The 20,801-nt window shown below is 49.6% G+C and overlaps 2 protein-coding genes across 3 annotated transcripts in view; one reads left to right on the top strand and one right to left on the bottom strand.

Annotated features, from left to right (window-relative positions):
• Positions 1-12,743, top strand: part of snapc4 (small nuclear RNA activating complex, polypeptide 4) — a 54,538-nt gene extending 41,795 nt beyond the window's left edge. The window contains exons 17-22 of one of the 2 annotated variants that reach the window (XM_075466978.1): positions 1,144-2,691; positions 2,882-3,184; positions 3,879-4,022; positions 6,697-7,435; positions 8,519-8,775; positions 12,017-12,743. In XM_075466978.1, coding sequence (XP_075323093.1) covers positions 1,144-2,691; positions 2,882-3,184; positions 3,879-4,022; positions 6,697-7,435; positions 8,519-8,775; positions 12,017-12,151 — 3,126 coding nt within the window. In that variant the 3' untranslated portion in view covers positions 12,152-12,743. Of the gene's footprint in view, positions 1-1,143; positions 2,692-2,881; positions 3,185-3,878; positions 4,023-6,696; positions 7,436-8,518; positions 8,776-11,998 lie in introns of both variants that reach the window. The other variant, XM_075466977.1, reaches the window with a different exon arrangement.
• Positions 12,744-17,724: 4,981 nt separating this feature from the next.
• LOC142381773 (rap guanine nucleotide exchange factor 1-like) overlaps positions 17,725-20,801 on the bottom strand; it is a 40,605-nt gene continuing 37,528 nt past the window's right edge. The window contains exons 20-23 of the mRNA XM_075466976.1: positions 20,601-20,702; positions 20,427-20,524; positions 18,717-18,857; positions 17,725-18,642 (exon numbers count right to left, since the gene is read on the bottom strand). Of these exons, the coding sequence (XP_075323091.1) occupies positions 18,507-18,642; positions 18,717-18,857; positions 20,427-20,524; positions 20,601-20,702 (477 nt within the window). The 3' untranslated portion in view covers positions 17,725-18,506. The remainder of the gene's footprint in view (positions 18,643-18,716; positions 18,858-20,426; positions 20,525-20,600; positions 20,703-20,801) is intronic.

Genomic DNA, 20,801 nt, shown 5'->3' with positions numbered 1-20,801 from the left:
GACTCCACACAGGATGTAATAAAGTATGAACTGAGCTCATATGACCCCAGACAGGATGTAATAAAGCATGAACTGAGCTCATATGACTCCACACAGGATGTAATAAAGTATGAACTGAGCTCATATGACCCCACACAGGATGTAATAATGTATGAACTGAGCTCATATGACCCCACACAGGATGTAATAATGTATGAACTGAGCTCATATGACCCCACACAGGATGTAATAATGTATGAACTGAGCTCATATGACCCCACACAGGATGTAATAAAGTATGAACTGAGCTCATATGACCCCACACAGGATGTAATAATGTATGAACTGAGCTCATATGACCCCACACAGGATGTAATAAAGTGTGAGCTGAGCTCATATGACCCCACACAGGATGTAATAAAGTATGAACTGAGCTCGTATGACCCCACACAGGATGTAATAAAGTATGAACTGAGCTCATATGACCCCACACAGGATGTAATAAAGTATGAACTGAGCTCATATGACCCCACACAGGATGTAATAATGTATGAACTGAGCTCATATGACCCCACACAGGATGTAATAAAGTGTGAGCTGAGCTCATATGACCCCACACAGGATGTAATAAAGTGTGAGCTGAGCTCATATGACCCCACACAGGATGTAATAAAGTGTGAGCTGAGCTCATATGACCCCAGACAGGATGTAATAAAGCATGAACTGAGCTCATATGACCCCACACAGGATGTAATAATGTATGAACTGAGCTCATATGACCCCACACAGGATGTAATAAAGTGTGAGCTGAGCTCATATGACCCCACACAGGATGTAATAAAGTATGAACTGAGCTCATATGACCCCAGACAGGATGTAATAAAGCATGAACTGAGCTCATATGACCCCACACAGGATGTAATAAAGCGTGAGCTGAGCTCATATGACCCCACACAGGATGTAATAAAGTGTGAGCTGAGCTCATATGACCCCACACAGGATGTAATAAAGTGTGAGCTGAGCTCATATGACCCCACACAGGATGTAATAAAGTGTGAGCTGAGCTCATATGACCCCACACAGGATGTAATAAAGTGTGAGCTGAGCTCATATGACCCCACACAGGATGTAATAAAGTGTGAGCTGACTTTGTGTCTCTGACAGGGAAAGAAAAGGGAGAAACGTCCCAGGAAAGCAGCAGGAGAGAAGAAGAAGAGAGGAGCTGAAGCCAAGAGGACCATCAGGAGGCGTCTGGTGAGGGTGAAGGAGGAGGAGCTAACTGATGAGGAGGAGGAGGAGCTGCTGATACCATATATGGACAGTGATGAAGAGGAGGAGAAGACGGCGAAGGAGGAGAGGATTGAGGAGGAGGCGGAGGAGGAGGTGGAGTACGCCATCCCGCCCCTGCAGGAGTGGCTCCCAGCAGAGAAACTCGCCTCCGACTCGCTGAGCTTCCGCCCGGTGGCGCTGCCGCCATCGTCGGACCCTCAGGACGGGAAACCCGTTCGCTCCACCATCGTAGGAAAGTCTGGACGCTCGGTGGTCATAGGCCCGCGTCCCAGAGAGCTGCGGTGGGAGGAGCGCCACAGCAAAAGCGCCATGATGATGGTGTCAGCCGACCAGCTGCGGACCCACCTGAGCCGCCGCGGCGCCCGGCAGAGAGGCGGCGCCGGCGGGAGTAAAGGGAGCGAGAAGGGGATGGAGTACGAGCTGCAGGCCGCCGTGACGCCGTGGATCGGAAACCTGCTGATCGCCTCGAGCACCAGGCGGACGCTGGCGGACGTCCTGAGGGAGGGCTGCGAGCGGAGCGGCGTGACCTCCACCTCCGTCTTCCTGCTGCTCCTGCACGCCATGAACGTGGACGTCATCGGCTGCAGGGAAATGATCGGGCGGCGGCAGAACAAGGCCGCACCTCTGACACCGCCCCCCGACACCAAGACGAGGGACAGCCGGACGGTGGCCGGAGCGCTGCAGCAGAGGAGGGCGAGGAGGCAGCAGCAGGGGGTGGAACAGGAGAGGCGGAGGCTGATGCTGCTCCACCTGCAGCAGCTGCTGCAGGTGGAGCAGGTGGAGAAGCAGCTGCTGCAGGTGGAGCAGGTGGAGAAACCCCGCCTCCTGCAGGCGGAGCAGGTGGAGAAGCAGCTGCTGCAGGTGGAGCAGGTGGAGAAACCCCGCCTCCTGCAGGCGGAGCAGGTGGAGAAGCAGCTGCTGCAGGTGGAGAAACCCCGCCTCCTGCAGGTGGAGCAGGTGGAGAAGCAGCTGCTGCAGGTGGAGCAGGTGGAGAAGCCCCGCCTCCTGCAGGCGGAGCAGGTGGAGAAGCAGTTGCTGCAGGTGGAGCAGCTGGAGAAGCAGCTGCTGCAGTTGGAGCAGGTGGAGAAGCCCCGCCTCCTCCTGCAGGCGGAGCAGGTGGAGAAGCAGTTGCTGCAGGTGGAGCAGGTGGAGAAGCAGCTGCTGCAGTTGGAGCAGGTGGAGCAGGTGGAGAAGCCCCGCCTCCTCCTGCAGGTGGCGCCCCGTCAGGTGGTCTTCGTCCCTCAGGTCCGTGATGCTTCCTGCATCCAGGTCAAAGCTCCTACCACTGCAGCTTTAGCCCCGCCCCCTCCCCATCGCCTCGCTGTTGCTTCCATTTCCACCAGGAAGCCGACCAGAGGCGGGGAGCCCAGGCACGAGGAGGACCAGGAGCCGCGTCAAACGGACGGATCCCAGATAACTCAGGTAACCCCCCCCCCCACAGGTAGATAACTCAGGTAACCCCCCCCCCCACAGGTAGATAACTCAGGTAACCCCCCCCCACAGGTAGATAACTCAGGTAACCTCTCCCCACAGGTAGATAACTCAGGTAACCCCTCCCCACAGGTAGATAACTCAGGTAACTGATTCTGGTTCTGACTTTGGTTTCTCTCAGGCTGAAGCCGTGCAGACGGCCTCTTGGTCCTCGGTCTCCTCTCAGACGGCCGAACCTTCTTCCTCGGCTCATAGAGTTGTAGAACCGCCCTTCACCGTAGCTGTGCCCTACAGGGAGCACAACTACATGCTTTCCAGCAAGCCACGCTCCGCCCCCAAGCGTCAGTCCAGAGGCCGGAAGCGGCAGAGGGGGGAGGAGCCACAGGAGAAGGCCGGGGGAGGGGCAGCTGTGAGGCAGGACGAGAAGAGACTCCGCAGGCCGAGTCTGAAGGCCAGAGCCGTGCAGGAAGCGGTGCAGGCCCAGGTGAGCGTCTGAACACGCTCTCTGTCTCTGAACAAGCGCTCTCTGTCTCTGAACACGCTCTCTGTCTCTGAACACGCGCTCTCTGTCTCTGAACACGCGCTCTCTGTCTCTGAACACGCGCTCTCTGACGCTCTCTGTCTCTGAACACACGCTCTCTGTCTCTGAACACGCGCTCTCCTTCTCTGAACACACGCTCTCTGTCTCTGAACGAGCGCTCTCTGTGTCGCGCTCTCTGTCTCTGAACACGCGCTCTCTGTCTCTGAACGCGCACTCTCTGAACACGCGCTCTCTGTCTCTAAACACACGCTCTCTGTCTCTGAACACACGCTCTCTGACGCTCTGTCTCTGAACACACGTTCTCTGGCTCTGAACACACGCTCTCTTTCTCTGAACACACGCTCTCTGTCTCTGAAAACGCGCTCTCCTTCTCTGAACACACGCTCTCTGTCTCTGAACACGCGCTCTCCTTCTCTGAACACACGCTCTCCTTCTCTGAACACACGCTCTCTGTCTCTGAACACACGCTCTCTGTCTCTGAAAACGCGCTCTCCTTCTCTGAACACACGCTCTCTGTCTCTGAAAACACGCTCTCTGTCTCACGCTCTCTCTCTCTGAACACACGCTCTTTGTCTGAACGAGCGCTCTCTGTGTCGCGCTCTCTGTCTCTGAACGCGCGCTCTCTGTCTCCCCCAAGCGTCAGTCCAGAGGCCGGAAGCGGCAGAGGGGGGAGGAGCCACAGGAGAAGGCCGGGGGAGGGGCAGCTGAGAGGCAGGACGAGAAGAGACTCCGCAGGCCGAGTCTGAAGGCCAGAGCCGTGCAGGAAGCGGTGCAGGCCCAGGTGAGCGTCTGAACACGCTCTCTGTCTCTGAACACGCGCTCTCTGTCTCTGAACACGCTCTCTGTCTCTGAACACGCGCTCTCTGTCTCTGAACACGCGCTCTCTGTCTCTGAACAAGCGCTCTCTGTCTCTGAACACACGCTCTCTGTCTCTGAACACACGCTCTCTGTCTCTGAACACACGCTCTCTGTCTCTGAACACGCGCTCTCTGTCTCTGAACAAGCGCTCTCTGTCTCTGAACACGCTCTCTGTCTCTGAACACGCGCTCTCTGTCTCTGAACACGCGCTCTCTGTCTCTGAACACACGCTCTCTGTCTCTGAACACACGCTCTCTAACGCTCTCTGACGCTCTCCGACGCTCTCTGTCTCTGAACACACGCTCTCTGTCTCTGAACATGCGCTCTCCTTCTCTGAACACGCGCTCTCTGACGCTCTCTGTCTCTGAACACACGCTCTCTGTCTCTGAACACGCGCTCTCTAACGCTCTCTGTCTCTGAACACACGCTCTCTGTCTCTGAACACACGCTCTCTGACGCTCTCTGTCTCTGAACACGCGCTCTCTGTCTCTGAACACGCGCTCTCTGACGCTCTCTGACGCTGAACACACGCTCTATGTCACTGAACACACGCTCTCTGTCTCTGAACACGCGCTCTCTGTCTCTGAACATGCGCTCTCTTTCTCTGTCTCTGAACACACGCTCTCTGTCTCTGAACACGCGCTCTCTGACGCTCTCTTTCTCTGAACACACACTCTCTGTCTCTGAACACGCGCTCTCTGTCTCTGAACATGCGCTCTCTTTCTCTGTCTCTGAACACACGCTCTCTGTCTCTGAACACGCGCTCTCTGACGCTCTCTTTCTCTGAACACACACTCTCTGTCTCTGAACACGCGCTCTCCTTCTTTGAACACACGCTCTCTGTCTCTGAACACGCGCTCTCTGTCTCTGAACACGCGCTCTCTAACGCTCTCTGATGCTCTCTGTCTCTGAACACGCGCTCTCTGACGCTCTCTGTCTCTGAACACGCGCTCTCTGACGCTCTCTGTCTGAACACACGCTCTCTGTCTCTGAACACGCTCTCTGTCTCTGAACACGCGCTCTGTCTCTGAACACGCGCTCTGTCTCTGAACACGCGCTCTGTCTCTGAACACACGCTCTCTGTCTCTGAACACACGCTCTCTGACGCTCTCTGTCTCTGAAAACGCGCTCTCCTTCTCTGAACACACGCTCTCTGTCTCTGAAAACGCGCTCTCCTTCTCTGAACACACGCTCTCTGTCTCTGAACACGCGCTCTCTGTCTCTGAACACGCGCTCTCTAACGCTCTCTGACGCTCTCTGTCTCTGAACACACGCTCTCTGTCTCTGAACACGCGCTCTCTGTCTCTGAACACGCGCTCTCTGACGCTCTCTGTCTCTGAACACGCGCTCTCTGACGCTCTCTGTCTGAACACACGCTCTCTGTCTCTGAACACACGCTCTCTGTCTCTGAACACGCGCTCTCTGCCTCTGAACACACGCTCTCTGTCTCTGAACACGCGCTCTGACGCTCTCCCTCTGAACACACGCTCTCTGACGCTCTCTGACGCTCTCTGACGCTCTCTTTCTCTGAACACACGCTCTCTGTCTCTGAACGCGCGCTCTCTGTCTCTGAACACACGCTCTCTGTCTCTGAACACACCCTCTCTGTCTCTGAACACACCCTCTCTGTCTCTGACGCTCTCTGTCTCTGACGCTCTCTGTCTCTGAACACACGCTCTCTGTCTCTGAACACGCGCTCTCTGTCTCTGAAAACACGCTCTCTGTCTCTGAAAACACGCTCTCTGTCTCTGAACACGCGCTCTCTGTCGCTGAACACACCCTCTCTGTCTCTGAACATGCGCTCTCTGTCTCTGACGCTCTTTGTCTCTGAACATGCGCTCTCTGTCTCTGAACACGTGCTCTCTGTCTCTGAACACGTGCTCTCTGTCTCTGAACACACGCTCTCTGTCTCTGAACACACGCTCTCTGAATCTGAACACACGCTCTCTGACGCTCTCTGACTCTGAACACACGCTCTCTGTCTCTGAACACACGCTCTCTGACGCTCTCTGTCTCTGAACACACGCTCTCTGACTCTGAACACACGCTCTCTGTCTCTGAACACACGCTTTCTGTCTCTGAAACGCGCTCTCTGTCTCTGAACACACGCTCTCTGACGCTCTCTGTCTCTTAACACACGCTCTCTGTCTCTGAACACACGCTCTCTTTGAATTGCACCATCTGCAAAGTACTAAAGCAGTCATTGTTTTTAATGGTAGGTATTGCACCGCTTTGCGCTGCTTGTATATCCGCTCGTGTAACTATAGACACATGGGTGTGTTAATAGTTCATCTATTTCAAAATGTGCACATCACTGTCTGAGGACTAATTGTTTCCACATTTATTTATTATAACAGTTTCCCAACATCACCTTGTAGAAAAGTGCGTACGTCAGCCCTGAAGTTGGTTTACGATCCTGTTCCCTGAGGGATTCTGTGGGGGGGGTTTGGGGTTAGATCCCCATCCTCCTGATCGTGAACGGTTACATCGTTCAGGGTCTGGAGGAAGCTGGTAGAGTCTCTGTGGCTCCGCCCACTTTAGTCTGTAAAATGTCAGTGGTCCAAGTCTCTTCCGTCTGATCTGCTTTCTGTTTCCAGGCTGAAGCAAAGAAGAGAAGCTCCTCCTCGCCGTGGCGTCGGTCGAAGGACGGCGTTGGCGCTCAGCCTCTGCCTCAGCCTCCGCCTCCGCCTCAGGCTCAGGCTCCTCCCACAGCGTTGCCGTTATTTCCTGGTCAGACCATGTGGGTCATGACTCAGACTGGGCTGGTCCAGATGGCGTTCGTATCTCCCCTGGCCCCGCCCCCTCACAGGTCAAACCTCTCCATCCCCTATCAGCCTCCACCTGCTCTGGCCCCGCCCACCTGTCTCACCAAACCCCGCCCACCTCTTGCCCTGTCACGTAGCTCCTCCCAGCCCCACCCTGAAGGGAACCTGCCATATAAGGGCGGGGTAGTTGCAGCTAAGGCTCCTCCCCTCAGGAAGGAGGGGCTGCAGTTTGACTCCTCCCTCATGTTCCTGGAGCCCCAAGAGGCGGTGCGTGATTGGCTGAGTGGGCGTGGAGGGGTACCTGGAGCGAGGGGGTCTCTGCCCTACCTGCCGCCGTCCGCCAGCACTCTGAGCGCGCTCAGTGCGCTGCTGCGGGCCAAGAAGTGTCTGACGCAGGCGTCCCTGCAGCTGCTGTCCGAAGGCAACAAACCGCGGCACCCCAGCCCCACCCAGCCCAGCTCCACCCATCCCAGCCCCACCCAGCCCGGCCCCACCCAGCCCAGCACCACCCAGCCCCCGCCAGACCTGCCGGACTCCACCTCAGACCTCAGACGGCCCGCGGAGAAGCCAGGTGAGCAGGAGCTAGGTGAGCAGCTAGGTGAGCAGCTAGGTGAGCAGCAGCTAGGCGAGCAGCAGCTAGGTGAGCAGCAGCTAGGCGAGCAGCAGCCAGGTGAGCAGCAGCTAGGCGAGCAGCAGCCAGGTGAGCAGCCAGGTGAGCAGCTAGGTGAGCAGCTAGGTGAGCAGCTTGGTGAGCAGCAGCTAGGCGAGCAGCAGCCAGGGGAGCAGCCAGGTGAGCAGCTAGGTGAGCAGCTTGGTGAGCAGCAGCTAGGCGAGCAGCAGCCAGGTGAGCAGCTAGGCGAGCAGCTAGGCGAGCAGCAGCTAGGCGAGCAGCAGCCAGGTGAGCAGCTAGGCGAGCAGCAGCTAGGCGAGCAGCAGCTAGGCGAGCAGCAGCTAGGTGAGCAGCAGCCAGGTGAGCAGCTAGGTGAGCAGCAGCTAGGCGAGCAGCAGCTAGGTGAGCAGCAGCCAGGTGAGCAGCTAGGCGAGCAGCAGCCAGGTGAGCAGCAGCCAGGTGAGCAGCCAGGTGAGCAGCCAGGTGAGCAGCTAGGTGAGCAGCTTGGTGAGCAGCAGCTAGGCGAGCAGCAGCTAGGCGAGCACCAGCCAGGTGAGCAGCTAGGCGAGCAGCAGCTAGGCGAGCAGCAGCTAGGCGAGCAGCAGCCAGGTGAGCAGCTAGGTGAGCAGCTAGGTGAGCAGGAGCTAGGTGAGCAGCAGCTAGGTGAGCAGCTAGGTGAGCAGCAGCTAGGTGAGCAGCTTGGTGAGCAGCAGCTAGGTGAGCAGCAGCTAGGTGAGCAGCCAGGTGAGCAGCAGCTAGGTGAGCAGCAGCTAGGTGAGCAGGAGCTAGGTGAGCAGGAGCTAGGTGAGCAGCTAGGCGAGCAGCAGCTAGGCGACCAGCAGCTAGGTTAGCAGCAGCCAGGTGAGCAGCTTGGTGAGCAGCAGCTAGGTGAGCAGCCAGGTGAGCAGCAGCCAGGTGAGCAGCAGCTAGGTGAGCAGCAGCCAGGTGAGCAGCAGCTAGGTGAGCAGCTAGGTGAGCAGCTAGGCATGCTGTGAGCGCAGGTGGCGCAGGTGTGTCTCAGCTGTTTGTTTTTTCTTCCTGCAGCTGCCTCCGTCAGCGCCGACCAGGAGCACCAGGAGGTGGAGGAGCGGGTGAGGGCGGTGCGTCAGCTGGTGGCTGAGCGTTTCTCCACTAACCCCGCCTACCAGCTGCTGAAGGCCCGCTTCCTGTCCTGCTTCACTGTCCCCGCCCTGCTGGCTACCATGCAGCCAATCAAAGAGGAAGAGCTGTCCTGCTCCTCCCGTCAGGAAGAGGAGGAGGAGAAGAAAATCCAAGAGCCAGGACGACGGAGGAGGACGGCGGTGAGTCAGAACGCCTGCAGGGGGGCTTATCGGGCGCTTATCGGGGGCTTGTGTTGGGGTGACCCTTTAATCTGATCAAACCGCGGTCTAGATCTCCACAGAACGTCAGAAGTAGCCCAGTGTTTTTGTCTCTCATGTGAGTAATTATAAAAAGTGTAATGAAATTGATTTATTTAAGAGGGTAGCACATTTTGATTGAATAACACGCTGTCAAATAATGCTCCCCCTTCTCAATGTATTCTTGTAAGACGACTTATCACCTCACTGCCACTGTAGGATGAATGGCAGCATGTTCATAACATTTTCAAATCAATATTTAAGAGGGTAGCACATTTTGATAATCCAATAACGCGCTGTCAAATAATGCTCCTCATTCTCAATGCATTCATGACAATGATGGAGCAGAGTCACCTAAATAAAGACAGAAGTGTTCCAAATACAAAACTCAAATGGTGAATGACACCCCATTTGTGCATGTTAAGCTAACTCCTTGGTAATACGATAAGTGTTTTATTACTTTGCATGTCTTCCAAAAGAGAAAATAATCAGACGCAGGGTAGCAAAACATTATGGGCGTGAAAACGAAACTTAGAAAATCGTCTCGGCGCATGCGCAAAACCACAAAGTAGGAGTAGTAGGAGAAACACCGGCTGCTGACACAAATTAACAAGTGCACTGCTTGACTTCTTCAAGGACATTTTCGAAAGATTTCCTAACCAATCTTACAATTTTGTTTATCACGCTATTGCATGGACAAACAATGGAGACCACGCATATATCCATCTTTCTCCCGCAACCATATAACACGCGCTACCGATCCAGTCTGCATGCAGAGCTCACGTGAAGTCATTGTTTTCACGAGAGCATGCGCTCATCCTTGTACAGGATGAAGAGGTGCTGTACAAAAACGTAATTATAGTTTGCATTAAAAAAAATGTATTTGTGTTCTTTTTTTTTTTTCTTCCCCAAGCTCATAAAATAATTTGGGTCGCACGTAAATTGACAGAGTCGGTCGGAAACCGGAACCAAAAAAAATTTTTTTTAGGCCTTATCAAGGGACTTATCGGGGTCTTATCAAGGGGCTTATCAAGGGGCTTATCGGGGGCTTATCAAGGGGCTTATCAAGGGGCTTATCAAGGGGCTTATCAAGGGGCTTATCGGGGGGCTTATCGGGGGACTTATCAAGGGGCTTATCAAGGGACTTATCAAGGGACTTATCAAGGGGCTTATCAAGGGGCGTATCAACTGGGTTATCGGGGGCTTATCAAGGGACTTATCGGGGGCTTATCAAGGGGCTTATCAAGGGGCTTATCGGGGGCTTATCAAGGGGCTTATCAAGGGGCTTATCGGGGGGCTTATCGGGGGACTTATCAAGGGGCTTATCAAGGGACTTATCAAGGGACTTATCAAGGGGCTTATCAAGGGGCTTATCGGGGGGCTTATCGGGGGACTTATCAAGGGGCTTATCAAGGGACTTATCAAGGGACTTATCAAGGGACTTATCAAGGGGCTTATCAAGGGGCTTATCGGGGTCTTATCAAGGGGCTTATCAAGGGGCTTATCCGGGACTTATCGAGGGGCTTATTAGGGGCTTATCCGGGACTTATCGAGGGGCTTATCGGGGGGCTTATCGGGGGCTTATCAAGGGGCTTATTGGGGGCTTATCAACTGGCTTATCGGGGGCTTATCAAGGGACTTATCAAGGGACTTATCAGGGGGCTTATCAACTGGCTTATCGGGGGCTTATCAAGGGACTTATCAAGGACTTATCGCAGGCTTATCAAGGGGCTTATTGGGGGCTTATCCGGGACTTATCGAGGGGCTTATCAAGGGACTTATCGGGGGGCTTATCAAGGGACTTATCAGGGGACTTATCAAGGGGCTTATCAAGGGGCTTATCGGGGGGCTTATCAAGGGACTTATCAAGGGGCTTATCAACTGGCTTATCGGGGGCTTATCAACGGGCTTATTGGGGGCTTATCAAGGGACTTATCGGGGGGCTTATCAAGGGACTTATCAGGGGACTTATCAAGGGGCTTATCAAGGGGCTTATCGGGGGGCTTATCGGGGGCTTATCAACTGGCTTATTGGGCGCTTATCAACGGGCTTATCAACTGGCTTATCAAGGGGCTTATCGGGGGGCTTATCAAGGGACTTATCAAGGGGCTTATCAACTGGCTTATCGGGGGCTTATCAACGGGCTTATTGGGGGCTTATCAACGGGCTTATCAACTGGCTTATCAAGGGACTTATCAAGGGGCTTATCAACTGGCTTATCGGGGGCTTATCAACGGGCTTATTGGGGGCTTATCAACGGGCTTATCAACTGGCTTATCAAGGGGCTTATCGGGGGGCTTATCAAGGGACTTATCAAGGGGCTTATCAACTGGCTTATCGGGGGCTTATCAACGGGCTTATTGGGGGCTTATCAACGGGCTTATCAACTGGCTTATCAAGGGACTTATCGGGGGGCTTATCGGGGGGCTTATCAAGGACTTATCGGGGGGCTTATCAAGGGGCTTATCAACTGGGTTATCGGGGGCTTATCAAGGGACTTATCGGGGGCTTATCAAGGGGCTTATTAGGGGCTTATCTGGGACTTATCGAGGGGCTTATCGGGGGGCTTATCGGGGGCTTATCAAGGGGCTTATTGGGGGCTTATCGGGGGCTTATCAAGGGACTTATCAAGGGGCTTATCAACAGGCTTATCGGGGGGCTTATCAAGGGGTTTATCAACTGGCTTATCGGGGGCTTATCAACGGGCTTATCAACTGGCTTATTGGGGGCTTATCAACGGGCTTATCAACTGGCTTATCGGGGGGTTATCAAGGGGCTTATCAACTGGCTTATCAGGGGCTTATCAACGGGCTTATCGGCAGGCTTATCAAGGGGCTTATCAAGGGACTTATCAAGGGGCTTATCGGGGGGCATATCGGGGGCTTATCAAGGGGCTTATTGGGCGCTTTTCCGGGACTTATCGAGGGGCTTATCAACGGGCTTATCGGGGGCTCATCGGGGGCTTATCAACGGGCTTATCGGGGGCTTATCAAGGGACTTATCAAGGGGCTTATCGGGGGCTTATCAAGGGGCTTATTGGGGGCTACACATGCATCTACTGGGATGACGTCATCGTCAAGTTCTGTCCAGATTAATGTTTACTCTCGGGTCCGAATCGGTTTAAGAGCAGTTGCTGTTTGTTTCAGAACCATCCTTCTCTCACCAGCTTTTCTTCCACCTTCAGAGATCCCGGCTGCTGTCCGGCAGCTCCGCAGCTCCGGCCAATCATTTCTCAGGGATCAGCAACACCAGCAGACCCACCCCTGACCAGGCAGGACCGCTGGAGACTGGACCAGAACAGCCCAGTCCAGACCAGTAGAAACTGGACCTGAAGATGACGATTGGGTGAAAAAGCAGCAACAACAGCTGTTCTCTGTTTGTTGTTTGGCTTTAATCAGTCAGTCAGAGTCACGGACGAAACGTTCTTCCCTCAGGCGGGACAAAAACACGAGCACTCCAAGGAGGTTGTTTCTGATGTTCTGGTTTTCTGCAGTTTGATTTTCACTAAGTGGAGATAAAACTTCCCGACTCATCTGATTCCAGTGAGTTTCATTGGAACGTGTTATAAACGGGTTGGTGAGGGGCTCTGTGCTGCATTCAGGGGCCTCTGTTTTAAAAGAATCCCTTTGCACTAAAACATGCTGTTGTTGCTGCTGTTCATGAGATGTTTCCGTTTCTGTAAAGACAAAGTTATTTTATTATCTAATAAAAGCCTTAAATCAACACAAGTATTTCTGTGACTCTGCTACACTTCAGCTTCCTGCATGTTTGTCAGCTGGTTTTATTTTATTTTCATATCTGTAACAGCTGATCTTTAAGGCGAGACACGGCGGGCAGAAACAGGGATTTTTAATGCAGTGGTCAATTTTTAGATTTTGGGCCAGTCTACTCCTTCAATATGTGTTCTTTCAACCTGCAATAAAGAAAACGTTGAAAACATAAATTAAAATGTTTATTTCATCACATTTTGTTTAATTGCGTTTCGCCTGAATTTACCAAAATTAATTCCCCTATTTAAATCTTTAAATGCCGTTTTCTCAAAATCAGTTTTTTGTATTTTTCCAGCATCAATATCTCAGCCTATGGAGCACCTACTAACACCAAACTTTCCAGTTATACACTTAGCAGTATTCTGAAGATATTTACAGAAGGATTTGTTGATAAATCATTCCTGGCCTGATTAAAATATGAATAAAAAAATATGGCGAAAATCAATGTTTTTTAGCCTATGGGCAGTATATTTTGATTTCCTAGGAAATGAAAGCAGATATCCTGAAATCCCTCTGTAGTTTTCTTTTCATTTTGTGTGTAAACAAAATTAAAAAAGAATTTTGCACCTGGCTTTATCACATGTTCAGATCTATCTTCCAGAAATATTTGCAAATGTGCGCATATTTAATGAGATAATGCCTCATTTGCATAATTAAACATACACATTTCTAAAACTCAAGTTCAATTCAATTCGATTCAAAAATACTTTATTTATCCCAGAGGGAAATTAAATGTTGATGTAGCTCAATTAAACCAAGGAGTTATTATAGATGCTGATGGCTGTGGGCAGGAAAGATTTCCTGTAGCGGTCCGTTTTGCATCCAAACTGAAGAAGCCTTTGGCTGAAGAGACTCTGTTTTCTGATAACAGTCTCATGGAGAGGATGTTCAGGGTTGTCCATAATTCTCTTGATTTTATGCAAAATCCTTCTTTGCATTATTGTCTCCAGAGGTTCCACAGTCGTCCCCAGAACAGAACCAGCCTTCTTTATCAGGTTGTTGAGTCTTTTTAGGTCCCTGGTTCTGATGCTGCTGCCCCAACAGATGACGCAAGAGGAAATGACGCTCTCAACAACAGACTTGTAGAAGATCTGCAACATCTTGTTGCAAACCTTGAAGGACCTTAGCTTCCTCCAGAAGTACAGTCTGCTCTGTCCTTTCTTGTAGATTGCTTCACTGTTGTGTCTCCAGTCCAGTCTGTTGTCCACATGAACACCAAGGTATTTATATTCCTCAACCACCTCCACTTCTTCTCCCATGATGGAAACAGGGTTTGATCTGACCCTGTTTCTCCTGAAATCTACAATCATCTCCTTTGTTTTGTTCACATTCAAGATGAGATGATTGTTCCCACACCATGCCACAAAGCGGTCCACCAGCTCTCTGTACTCAGCTTCTTGTCCATCTCTGATACACCCGACCACTGCAGAGTCATCTGAATATTTCTGTAGATGACAGGAGTCTGACTTGTACTGGAAGTCTGAAGTGTACAGAGTGAAAAGGAATGGTGAGAGTACAGTCCCCTGTGGTGCTCCTGTGCTGCTGATCACCTGGTTAGACACACAATTCTTCAGTCTGACAAACTGTGGTCTGTTTGTCAGGTAGTCATTAATCCAGGTGATTGTTGAGGCCTCCACCTGAGTCTTCTGGAGTTTCAGACGAAGCAGATCAGGCTGGATTGTGTTAAATGCACTGGAGAAATCAAAGAACATGATCCTCACAGTGCTGCCTGCTTTGTCCAGATGACAGTGGGTTTGTTGAAGCAGGTGTATGATAGCGTCTTCAACTCCAACTCCATGGCGATAAGCAAACTGCAGGGGGTCCTGATATGTGCTGGTTTGCTTACACAGGTGGGTCAACAGGAGTCTCTCCAGGACCTTCATGATGTGGGATGTCAGGGCAACAGGTCTGTAGTCATTGATATCTGAAGGGTGAGTTTTCTTTGGTACCGGAACCAGACAGGATGTCTTTCACAACAGTGGTACCTTCTCTTGGGTCAAGCTAAGGTTGAAAAGGTGTTGCAGAATCCCACAGAGCTGCTCTGCACAGGCCTTCAGGACTCGGGGGCTGACACCATCTGGACCTGCAGCCTTGTTCCGGTTCAGTCTCTCCAACTGCCTCTTCACCTGACTTCTAGAAACAGAAAAGTGGGAGGGGGAGGCAAAGGGGACAGCAGCATCTCCTGATTGGGTTGATGACAAACTAGTGGAAGCAGAAGAATCCATGACTGAGGTGGAGATGTTACAGGAAAGCTGTGGGTCAGAGGAGGGTGGGATGTCTCTTTGGCTGGGAACAGGAGGGGAGGATGGTGAGCTTGTTCCAGAACTGAACCTGTTGAAGAATGTGTTCAGCTCATTTGCTCTGTCCAGACTTCCATCCATCCGATCCTCCCTCTGCTTGAGGCCTGTGATCTTCTTCATTCCTGACCACACATCTCTGATATTGTTCCTCTGCAGTTTACTCTCAAGCTTCTTTCTATACACCTCCTTGCTCTCTCTGATCTTGACTTTGAGCTGCTTCTGTATACTCCTCAGTAACTTCCTGTCTCGCTCCCTAAAGGCTCTTTTTTTCCTGTTCAATAGTTCCTTTAGCTCACTGGTGATCCAGGGTTTGTTATTAGGGAAGCATCTCACTGTTCTGGTGGGGATGGTGTTGTCCACACAGAAGTTTATATAGTCAGTCACACACTCAGTCATGGCATTAATGTCCTCTCCATGTGGCTTACAAAGAGAAATCCAATCGGTTGCATCAAAACAACCCTGTAAGGCTTCTTCAGCTTCATGTGACCACTTTCTAACAGTCTTTTTTGTGACAGGTAGTCTCTGGACAAGGGGTTTATATGCTGAACACAGAAAAACAAGGTTGTGATCTGATTTACCCAGGGGAGGTCTTGATTTGGAAATGTATGAATCCTTGACATTTGTGTAAAACAAATCCAATGTCTTGTTTTCTCTGGTAGAGCAGCTGACAAACTGTTGAAAAGTTGGCAGTGTAGCAGAGAGTGAGGCATGATTAAAATGACCAGATATTGCTGCAAAAGAATTGGGGTGTTGAGTCTGTATCTTAGCAACAACGGAACTGATGACATCACATGCAGTGTCGGCAACAGCTGAGGGTGGAATGTAAACAGCCACCAAAACAACACTGGTGAACTCTCTTGGCAAATAATATGGACGAAAACTTACTGCCAATAGTTCAATGTCAGGACTGCAGAGACGACTCTTCACAGTAACATGTCCTGGGTGACACCATCTGTTGTTGACAAGCACTGCCAATCCACCCCCTTTCCTTTTCCTGCTACTATTTAAATCTCGATCTGCTCGTACAGTCAGGAAGCCCGGCAGAGAGACGCTGGAGTCGGGGATATGATCCTGTAGCCATGTCTCAGTAAAACACATAATGCTACATTCCCGATATTCTTGCTAAGTCCTTGTCAAGGCTAGAAGTTCATCCAACTTGTTAGCTAACGATCTTACATTGCCCATGATGACGGATGGCAGAGATGGTTTGAACTTCTTCTTTCTCTCTCTCCTCTTTGCTCCTGCTCTGCATCCACGACGCCTCCTTTTCAATTCCAGTGGGATTTCTGGCTTCAGTTGTCGAATTATTTCTCCTTTCCAATGTTATTCAGCTGCTCCCTGTTGTAAACCACCCTGTTGCTATGGTTATGCATCATGACAAAAGAGTAAAATATACAAAAGTATTGGGAAGAATTAATCCAGCTGCACAGCATCCAAGGCAGGAAGGAACAGTTGTCCAAAAAATCCAACTTCTTCCAGTGATATATATATACATATACATATATATATACATATACATATATATATATATATACATATACATATATATATACATATACATATATATATATATACATATATATATATATATATATACATATATATATATATATATATACATATATATATATATATACATATACATATATATATATACATATACATATATATATATACATATACATATATATATACATATACATATATATATACATATACATATACATATATATATATATATATATATATACATATATATATATATATATATACATATATATATATATATACATATACATATATATATACATATACATATATATATACATATACATATATATATACATATACATATACATATATATATATATATATATATATACATATATATATATATATATACATATATATATATATATACATATATATATATATATATATACATATATATATATATATATATATACATATATATATATATATATATATATATATATATATATATATATATATATCATACGCAGCATCCCTGTACACCCAGTTCCATTGTAAAGATCGATCCTCAGCCGTTGCAGCGGGAGTTTAGGAAACAAAATGCTGCTTTCACTGAGCTGAGTAAGAGGAAATGAGACTCACATCACAGCAGAAGCTTTATTTAAATCCTTTTATTTTTACTTCAATTCCGGTTTCAAAGGTTTTTTTCATTTATCCATTTACTTGATTGAGTGTTTTTATTCTTATTCCAAAATGTTTTGGACTTTCCTGGTGCAGACCTCAGTGCTTTCAGTTTGTTTTTAAATCATACTTTTATTAAATATTCATACTGTGATTCGATGAGACAAACTAACTCAAGTGCTAAATAACAGGTCGTTACTGCAGCCATCACCACTTTTAATACACGGGCAACCAATGAATATTGTTGAGCTCAAAAATGAAGACTTTCAAGTTGGGATGGAATCAGTTCGACTCTGTTATACTGATGAGTTGGCTGTGTTCGAAACCGCATACTTCTACTACTCATACTACTCATACTAACTTTAACTTTTTTAAGTTCCCGGATGCATACTAGATTCTCTGAAATGTTGGGTATGCATCATGAGGTTACTACTCATACTCAAACTACCCAAGATGCAACGTAACGTGACGTCGCCGATCGTCATTTCCTGTCAAAACGGCAGTTTCAAGCTAGCTACAACGAGGGTAGGTTCACTTCCTGTTTTCAAAACAAAAGCACCAATTGTATGGTAATGGCTTTCCCTATGATAAAAGGCAACGAGTATTTTATTTTGTGAAAATAACCGGAAGTGCGTTGCTCACTGCGGCTAGCTTTAGTAGCGCCGAATTCGTGGGAACAAAATTGTAAATAGCCGGTATTTTGTCAGGTTTTCAACACGTTGGGGATCTAAACGACTACTTTCTCACCTGAAAATGTTTCAAATGTTGCTAAAGTTTACAGAGTTTAGAGCTTAAGAGAAATCAGCTTCAGGCCGGCTGATTTCGGCTCGGGCAGGAGCGAAATGCATTGTGGGTAAATGCTCTGCATACTGTCTGATCGATGAGTATGTAGTATGTAGTATGTAGTATGTAGTATCCAGTATGTAGTATGTAGTATGCAGTATGTAGTAGGCGGTTTCGAACACAGCCCATATAAATACTTGGCTAACCTAGCTCCAGGCTAATGTTGGCTAACCTAGCTCCAGGCTAATGTTGGCTAACCTAGCTCCAGGCTAATGTTGGCTAACCTAGCTCCAGGCTTATGTTGGCTATCCTAGCTCCAGGCTAATGTTGGCTAACCTAGCTCCAGGCTAATGTTGGCTAACCTAGCTCCAGGCTAATGTTGGCTAACCTAGCTCCAGGCTTATGTTGGCTATCCTAGCTCCAGGCTAATGTTGGCTATCCTAGCTCCAGGCTAATGTTGCCCAGATTATCCCAGTATGAGCACAGCAGCAGTTCAGTTTGGTACTGGTTGGGTTCAGGTTAGCAACGGGTTAGCATCAGTTAGTCTCAGGTGACTCCAGCCGGTCGGACGCAGTCACAACGTGGTGGCCTCCCGCGGCGCCCTGATGGTCGGCGGCTGATGTGAACGCCTTCGTTCCACCGCAGCTCATCGTTGAGCGGCTCGAGGAGCGTTCCTGGGCCGGATCCTGAGGGAGAGTTCCCACAGAGCCTCCTCTGCCAGGTGGTCGCTGAAGTCATTGAAGAACGATATGATGTCATCGTCAGGGTGCAGAGAGTAGCGCCTGCACAGAGAAACGCGCTCAGTCCACAGTAACACCGGGATGAATGAATACTGACGGGGCTGCAGGTAACTTACACCCGCTGGTAGCTCCTCAGAGTGTCCAGGATGTTAAACTGCTGCCAGCGCTTGGAAAAGTTCACCTTTGAACCCTGTGAGGTCATCAAGGTGTCAGGATTCCCCAGGTGGACAAAGGTCAAGTCCTGAAGAATCAAACCCCTGCACAGACGGACAGAGAAAACTGTCAGGGGCGTGGCTACGGGGGGGCTGGGGGGGAACTGCCCCCCTGAGAAATGCCCTGTCCATTCACAGAAAACCGGACAGAAAAAAGGCCACGATTTATTATCTCTGTTTGTGTCTTGTATTGATAGAATAAATGCAGGTGGTGATTTAAAAAAAAAGCATATATCTGCAAAGTTTATAGCTTTATTTATTTTTTTGTTATCGTGTCGCCCCCCCCCCCCCGTAAACTTAACCCCTTGCTGCTGAAAAAAAAGGCGATTTTCACATTTTCTGATGTTTTTGTTGTATATAATGATCTGAAATGTAGACTTGATGAAGGTAATAAAAAGCTGGAGTTGGCTGGATGTCTCGCCCCGAGAATGTGGAGCATGTTCATTAAAATTAAAAATTAAAATTGACGGTCATGATTTATGCTAGTGTGACCATATTTTCATTACTGAATTTAATTATTACCATTATTATTATTATTATTATTATTATTACTATTACTATTATTAAAGTTGTAGTAGTGGTCTTCCACCCATTTTTTTCAGGTATTGTTTTCTGCCCCCCCAGATGAGCTAACTGCCCCACACATGCCATTCTGGTCACACCTCTGATTGGGGTGCTAACCCAGGCGGGGTATCTGTGGGTGTATTGACCTACAGGCGGGGTATCTGTGGGTGTATTGACCTACAGGTGGGGTATCTGTGGGTGTATTGACCTACAGGTGGGGTATCTGTGGGTGTATTGACCTACAGGTGGGGTATCTGTGGGTGTATTGACCTACAGGTGGGGTATCTGTGGGTGTATTGACCTACAGGTGGGGTATCTGTGGGTGTATTGACCTACAGTTGGGGTATCTGTGGGTGTATTGACCTACAGGCGGGGTATCTGTGGGTGTATTGACCTACAGGTGGGGTATCTGTGGGTGTATTGACCTACAGGTGGGGTATCTGTGGGTGTATTGACCTACAGTTGGGGTATCTGTGGGTGTATTGACCTACAGGCGGGGTATCTGTGGGTGTATTGACCTACAGGTGGGGTATCTGTGGGTGTATTGACCTACAGGTAGGGTATCTGTGGGTGTATTGACCTACAGGCGGGGTATCTGTGGGTGTATTGACCTACAGGCGGGGTATCTGTGGGTGTATTGACCTACAGACGGGGTATCTGTGGGTGTATTGACCTACAGACGGGGTATCTGTGGGTGTATTGACCTACAGGTGGGGTATCTGTGGGTGTATTGACCTACAGGTGGGGTATCTGTGGGTGTATTGACCTACAGGCGGGGTATCTGTGGGTGTATTGACCTACAGGTAGGGTATCTGTGGGTGTATTGACCTACAGGCGGGGTAACTGTGGGTGTATTCACCTACAGGCGGGGTATCTGTGGGTGTATTGACCTACAGGTGGGGTATCTGTGGGTGTATTGACCTACAGGTGGGGTATCTGTGGGTGTATTGACCTACAGGTGGGGTATCTGTGGGTGTATTGACCTACAGGCGGGGTATCTGTGGGTGTATTGACCTACAGGCGGGGTATCTGTGGGTGTTATTGACCTACAGGTAGGGTATGCAGGGGGGTTCCACCTCAGCCAGAGCGGCTCTGTACGCTCGGAAAGAAGACGAGCTGTCGATCAAAGAGCCGAACTCCTCCAGCGTCTGAAAACAGACGGAAAACAGATTTACAGGACGGCTACAGGCTAAACCGAAACTGAATTAAACCAGCGATCCTGACCTCAGAGGTGCTTTTCTGCCAGTCGAGGCGACGCAGGGGGGCGGAGTCCAGCGCCGACAGGATGGACAGGTACGAGTTGAAGTTGTTCAGCTTCCGCAGGTGCTGCCGGGAGACGCAGTGTGTTTATGTTTCTGCATTCAGCTGACGCTTTTACCCAAAGCGACTGACAAATGAGGACATATTACAGCTAACGTCAAAGCT

This window comes from Odontesthes bonariensis, chromosome 6 (assembly GCF_027942865.1).
Source record: "Odontesthes bonariensis isolate fOdoBon6 chromosome 6, fOdoBon6.hap1, whole genome shotgun sequence".
NCBI lineage: Eukaryota > Metazoa > Chordata > Actinopteri > Atheriniformes > Atherinopsidae > Odontesthes > Odontesthes bonariensis.
The sequence above is the reverse complement of the archived record's forward strand: the minus strand, read 5'-3'. Positions and strand labels throughout refer to the sequence as shown.